The sequence below is a fragment of the Nymphalis io genome, chromosome 29 (assembly GCF_905147045.1).
Source record: "Nymphalis io chromosome 29, ilAglIoxx1.1, whole genome shotgun sequence".
Taxonomy (NCBI): domain Eukaryota; kingdom Metazoa; phylum Arthropoda; class Insecta; order Lepidoptera; family Nymphalidae; genus Nymphalis; species Nymphalis io.
In genome coordinates, this window is record NC_065916.1 from 7,295,704 (window position 1) to 7,302,867 (window position 7,164).

A 7,164-nucleotide genomic window follows, 5' to 3' on the forward strand; every position below is an offset into this window, starting at 1 on the left:
AAGCAAATAACAGTGATGGATGTGACCTAAGTCCATTAGCAAACATATTAGAAAGAACTGCCCAAGCAACAGGCGTCAGTGAACGCACAGTAACTAGGATTTTAAAAGAAGAGAAGGAGTTGCCATCGTCATCAACCAAGTTTACTTCACCCATGAAAAAGCGACGTAAAAGAGACAGTAAATTTAATTTAGATAATATGAATCAAGAAATTATTCGAACTACAATTCAAAATTTTCATATAGAACACAATGAACTTCCAACTTTGGCAAAACTTCAGTCTGCATTAAGAGAAAAAATTGGTTTTGACGGATGTTTGAGCACATTACGTTCGTTGCTTATAAAAATGGACTACAAATGGACCAAGATTGAAAACAATCGTAAATCTTTACAAGAAAGGCATGAGATACAATTGTGGAGATTTAATTTTTTGAAAAAAATTCATGAATACCGTGAACAAGGCCGTCCCATTATATATACAGACGAAACCTATGTGCTAACCTCGCATGTACGTCAAAACACGTGGAATTTAAAAATGCTAGATACTAAGACAAAAGACAAGTCATTTAAAAAAAAGTTGAGTACCGGTGCTCGTTTTATTATAGTGCATGCAGGTAGTAGTAGTGGATTTATTAAAGATGTTTCGTTAATATACAAAGCATCATCCACAACTGGAGATTATCACTCTAATATGAATTTCAATAATTATAACAAATGGCTGAATGAAAAGCTGCTGCCAAATTTACCAGATAAATCTGTTATAGTGATAGACAACGCATCCTATCATAATACTCGAAGTAGTAGTATACCTACGTCAAATTCGCGCAAGAGCGACATGCAAAAGTGGCTGACGGAACACGGTATTCCTTTCAATGAACGGTCCCGCAACGTAGAATTGTATGATTTAATAATCAGAAATAAGCAGCGTTTTATTTCATATAGAATTGACGAGATAATAAAAAGCAAAGGTTTCGAAATTCTTCGACTGCCACCATATCACCCCGAGTTAAATGCCATTGAAAACATCTGGGGTATTTTGAAGAATAAGATTGCCTCGAAAAATATTGGTCAAAATATGACAGAAGTACAAAATTTAATAGCTGAAGGTTTAAACAGTATCGATAACAACATCTGGTTTAATACATGCAAGCATGTCGAAAAAATTGAAAAGGAGTATATGAAATATTTTGATTATGACTTTGAATTTATAATTAATGTGGGTGAATCAAGTGATAGCAGCACGACTGACTTTGAAACTAATAGCGACAGTTCCGTAGAAGATTAATGCGACACATTTTTCACATTCGTAAAAATAGATGGAAGTTTGTTATTAAATAGTTCCAGCCTAACCTTATTTTCATAATTTTGCCATATCTTGAGTTCAATTGGGTATCCTTAAGTCTTAAATTTCGCTTAAATTACCGTCAAACTTAAACCCAAATGTAGAAAAACATAATTTTATTTTAATACATTCCCTTACTTAGTATTTTAAATAATAAAAATTTTAGTTAAAAAGTTTTATGTTTTATTTTAAAATCAATTGAACATATAAAAATATTGGTATTATTTTTATGCTAACCATACCCGCTTTCGTTTTCACGCACACTTAGACACGTATACGGACACGTATTTACCACAAGTAAATTCCGCTCGACTTCGTGATTTGCAAGAACTGTACTTAGATTTCTAATACAAACATTTTTGCTTGTTTTAGGTCACAATGGAATATGTATAAAATCATAACCTGGCTCAACACCCCAGCTCAGTGTATTGCATTTAGTAAAGAGCATAGGTTCCTTTCTACTAAAAAAATGTGCATGTATCATAGGAGACCTATGTCTTTGTGCTCCTGCAATAGGTCTTGGCAGCTTGGCATCTTCTGATGCAGGAAGAGCAACTTTCACTTTAAGGCAGTGAGTTGGGCAGCTGGAACATGGTTTGAAAATGTGCGGCTGTCTAATGATTTACAATTTTTATGTATATGTACAGTCATAAATACAGTTATCAACAAGTAAAATTAGAGGCAGCTCGTGAAGATAGAGAAGCAGTTGTAACGTAGTTTTGGCGAACGTTACATGGTTGCTTTGCCTTAAAATAAATACGACAAATTTATTAAAATTAAAACCTAAAAACATTAGTTGTCATGTGTCAATTGACTTTGACAGGTGCCACTATAATTATGTTTATTCAACATTTGAAAATTACCGCTAAATTCGACGTCTCGTCATAATGCAAATTTTTATGCATTATGCATTTTCGAACTAATTTTAATTTATTATCTTTGAGATGCTCTTTGACATTTGTCTAAGACTTCACTTACCTTCCGGTCATTGAGCCGTAATGGTGACCTAAATTAGTTTATGCAATTTTCGTAACTTTTATTTTTTGTAAACTCATAATATTGTTTAAAAGTACTGTTTTCATGAACAATATTCTACATTTTGGTTAAATTAATTATAATCCATATTGGATTGTTTAAATAATCGTGGATTTGATCCTGGTAAACCTCGTGGGAATAAAATTCGAATTGGATTCTTAAGAAACCTACCCTTGCAAGATTTATTTCAAGATGCCTTCATGATATTCTTTGGAAAGACTTCAAGGAGGTTTAAACTTTAATTAAGTAATTTAAAGAACTGAACTATGGTATGTAATTTCTACATATTATTTTCGCCGCTATAGTGGAACCGCTTGTGATTTATATAAACTGTAATTTAATGTTTTATTTAAAAAAAAAAGTTGACATTCAAAGGATTCAAAAAAATATTTACATATTGTAACTTTGTATTTAGTTAGGAAAATTATACTTTGATATTATTTATACAGGGTGGACCAAAAATCCGGTAACATTTGAATCGAGCGCTGCTTCCAATTGCGGGGATAGGGGGGAGCGGGGCGTTACTAAGCGCGAGAGCGGCTAGTTGGAATTCAGTGCAATGGCGTCGTTCAGCGGAGCACAACGCGCGTTTTGCGTACGCGAGTACTATCGCAACAACGATTCTGCGACTGAAGCGCAACGAAAATTTTGTACACAGTACAACATACGAAATAAAAATCAAGCTCCATCAACTCGTGCAATTAAAAATTGGGTACAGAAGTTTGAGAAGACGGGTTCAACATTAAATCAACCACGATCCGGCCGACCTAAGACGTCGAGAGAGCCCGCAAATATAGAGCGCGTACGAGCATCTGTTAAAGAACAACCTGGCCTGTCTACTCGAAAGCGGTCTAGTGTTTTAAATGTGTCTAGGACATCTTTAAATAGTATTCTTCACAAGGATTTACATTTACACCCGTATAAAATTCAAATTGTACAACAATTAAGGCCAAATGACTACACTCAGAGACTGCAGTTTGCCAACGAAATGCTTGCGAGGTTTACGAGCTTCAATAACATCTTTTTCTCAGACGAGGCACATTTTCACATAAATGGGCATGTGAACAGGCAAAATTGCAGATACTGTAATGTAATGTAAATAAATAAAAAAAATAAATAAAAATAAAATAAAAATACTGGAGTGATGCTAACCCGCAATTGAAGCACCAAAAGCCCTTACACTCGCCCAAAGTTACTGTATGGGCAGCTTTATCAGCCAGTGGAATTATCGGTCCGTATTTTTATGAGGATCAGAGAAGCCGTCCCGTTACCGTCAACACACAGCGATACATTGCCATGCTACAGAACTTTTTTGCTCCAGCATTACAGGACTACTCTGGTTTTAATCAACGGACATGGTTTCAACAAGATGGGGCCACATGTCACACCTCCAACGACTCAATAGCAGCGGTTCGTGAAATTTTTGGGCAAAAAGTCATATCCAAAAGAGGTGACATTAACTGGCCACCCCGCAGCCCGGATTTGTCACCAATGGACTTTTTCCTTTGGGGATACCTCAAAAGTAAAGTTTTTAATAACAACCCTCAGTCTATTGAAGAATTAAAAGAAAATATACGCGAAGAAATTCAGAACATTTCTCCAAACACTTGTCGGGCGGTGATGGAAAATTTCCGCTCTAGATTACAGGAGTGCCAAACTAAACAAGGGACACATTTGGACGACGTTATTTTTAAAAAATAAAACCCTGATTTTTGTACTTTTAGAATAAATAAACATATTTTCTCTCATATCTCTTTTGTATTTTTTATAACCATTCGAAATGTTACCGGACTCTTGGTCCACCCTGTATTTATAACATTAATTTTGCATTCATTTAAATAACAACTTATTGTTTTGTCAAACTTATTTTGTAAAATTTTACTTTGGCACTTGTTAAGAATTTAAAAAAAAAAGAAAAGAAGTTATTAGATGTAACTTTATTATATTAACTATAAACGGATATAATCATCCTGGCGCCCGAGCATTTTGCATTTTGGAATTAATAATTCAGAAAATAGATTTACTATCCATTTGGTAAATCGATATTGTAATAATATGGGTACTTATTCTGACTTCCGGAGCACTATTCTTTAGAGGTTTGTTTAATTTCTATTTTTCCATTTCTACTGATTTTTAGTTTTATTTGACTCTTTAGAACTTTAAATTTAACTTAACAATTTTACAACCCTACACCCATATAATTTTTTTTAATATTACACTGTATTACCAACAAGGACCATCATTGATTGGTTCTCTTACTGCCGGGAGACAATAATTGTATATGAATTAAAGCACTAAGAATGTAACGGCAAGATTGGTGGACCAGGAAAAATTGTACAAATAAATGAATCTAAATTTGGTAAAAGAAAATTTAATAGAGGTAGACATATTGAAGGCCTCTGGGTACTGGGCATGACTGAAAATGGCAAAGATTTTTTTAGATTAGAATTGTGTCTCGATAATGATAGATCTGCAGAAATGTTGGTGCCACTAATCCAAAAACATGTGGAGGTAGGCACTGAAATCCATACCAATTTTTTAAGAGAATATGATTGCCAACCTCAATATGGATATATCCATAAAAAAGTAAACCACAGAGACCCAAAAAATAAATATGTGGCACCGGATGGGACACAAACGCAGAGAATAGAAAGCCACTGGCAAAACTTAAAAGTCACGTTTAGCACAGATGGCTATAAAGGAAATTTTACAGACTGGCTCATTGAATATTCTTAGCAAAGAAAAATGAAAATAGCACACCAAGATGTTTTCATACAGTTAATAAGGCAATAAAATATGTTTATAAAATAAACTAATAAATTATTGGTTAATATTTATTTTATTTTATTTTAACAGTACCTATTAGGACAGATAACAAATAAAATAGGTTAGGTTCAACTTATGTCAAAGAACCAAATTTATTGACTCCGGCTCCATCTGGTACGAGTCTGTCTTACCCCTAGTGTTGTTATAGAGCCCAAGGCGCGTACGGAGAGACCAACACAACCACCAGAATTCAAACAGAAAACCACAAGAATCAATTAATTCTGGAGAAATTTTCCTTCATTTTATGGATTAAAATTAATAATAAGTGTAAAAAGTATGAGACTTGTCATCCACCTATCTTACAAATTTCATTTTTATTTTAACAGTACCTATTAGGACAGATAATAAAATATGTTAGGTTCAACATATGTCATAGAACCGAATTGATTGACTCCAACTCCATCTGGTACGAGTATGACTTACCCCTAATATTTTTATAGCGGAGGCACATAAAATGAGGAAGATTTTCTCAAAACTAAAAATTAAAAAAACTCGAAAAGGGGTGTGCACTGCAACTTTTCCTTTTAAGAGGGGGTAATACCCCTAATCCCATATCATTACACACTATTGAAAACTAAATATGGATATAATTTAATCAAAAATTAGCCTAATAGAAAAATAATAGCACCAAGTACATGTTGTAACAACAAGAATGCATTGTTTATTTATTAAAATAGTTATGCACTCAAATCATCACTAAACACTTAAAATTAACAACTAAACCAGATAATCTTACGAAGTGATACGAGTTACTTAGTATAGTATAGGTATATAGCTTAATTGCAATTTTTATATTTGTTTAATTAAAATAATTTAAGATGGATGTTGTGAAATGTTGCATCAGCCGAGGATGCATTATTAATCAATTAACAATGTAAACCATTATTAGATTTTACTTCAATCGAGAAGTTACGTCTTAATTAGAAAATAGTTTTAATTATAAATTGTAATTTTGAATAAATAATTTTAAGTAATTGGTTTTTTTTTTCAACCATCGTGTTGCTACTAACCTAATTTACGTCTTTAAAGGTGAAAACAACAATTTTTATTATGATTGATATGATAATTATTCCAAAAAAAAAACGCAAATATCAAATATATATAATTTCGATAATTCCTAACGTTTTGTAATAAAAACTGTTAAGATGCTAACATTTTGTTATAAAAAACGAGCATTAAACATTTGGCAAAAACAAACTTACCGAAATGTTTTCATTATTAAATATTTCAAAAGTTAAGCAAAGATTCTTTACCTCTATCGATTTTCTTATATAGGTAACAACCACCACAAGAATCAATAAATGGCCACCAAAATTAAAACTGCGAACAGCCACGAATGCCTGAATTTACACACAAGTCACAACTTTTGGTACATACCAGTGTTGCCAGATGTTTTGAATTGGCGATAGGTAAATAAAAAGTCGTATTCACTAAGACCGTAATTGGCTAATGAACGAAATACGAATGATACTTAAAAGTAACATGAGCAGTATGAGTGATCTAAGGTTGATTTTTATCAGTGTTAGCATTAATTAAATGTTACTATATATCTATTATTCGTAATAACTCACCACGATACCGGTAATAACATTATTCAGATTGACAATTAGTCAATGCTCAGTACTGCCATGTTATTCATTGATTCTACTGAAAATGGATTAAAATACAATTTATAATAATAAAATACTACTTAACTACACAACAAATTAACTCTATATCAACTATAATTTACAAATTATGAAAACTAGGGAAAGCAAAGTCAGCATAATACACATATTGTACTAAGTAAACTAATAAGAGAAATTACCAATTAATATACGAAATATAATTAATAAATAGTCCAAGCAGTTAAGATTAACTAAGATAAGTATATGATTATAAGCATTTTTATTTTCTTCTATGTTGATAGTATTTATTTTATGAAAAAAAAAAACTATAAGTTAATAAATATTTCTGATGTGAG

General features: G+C 32.3%; 1 protein-coding gene across 1 annotated transcript; it reads left to right on the top strand.

The window, feature by feature from the left end:
- Positions 1–366: 366 nt before the first annotated feature.
- Positions 367–1,382, top strand: LOC126779637 (uncharacterized). The gene has a single exon (XM_050503789.1). The coding sequence runs from the start codon at positions 534–536 to the stop codon at positions 1,281–1,283; it is 750 nt and encodes a 249-aa protein (XP_050359746.1). The 5' UTR covers positions 367–533; the 3' UTR covers positions 1,284–1,382.
- Positions 1,383–7,164: the final 5,782 nt, after the last annotated feature.

What these genes read in the sequence shown, in the direction of transcription:
- LOC126779637 (XM_050503789.1), top strand. Translation starts at nt 534, where the DNA reads ATGCTAGATACTAAGACAAAAGACAAGTCATTTAAAAAAAAGTTGAGT.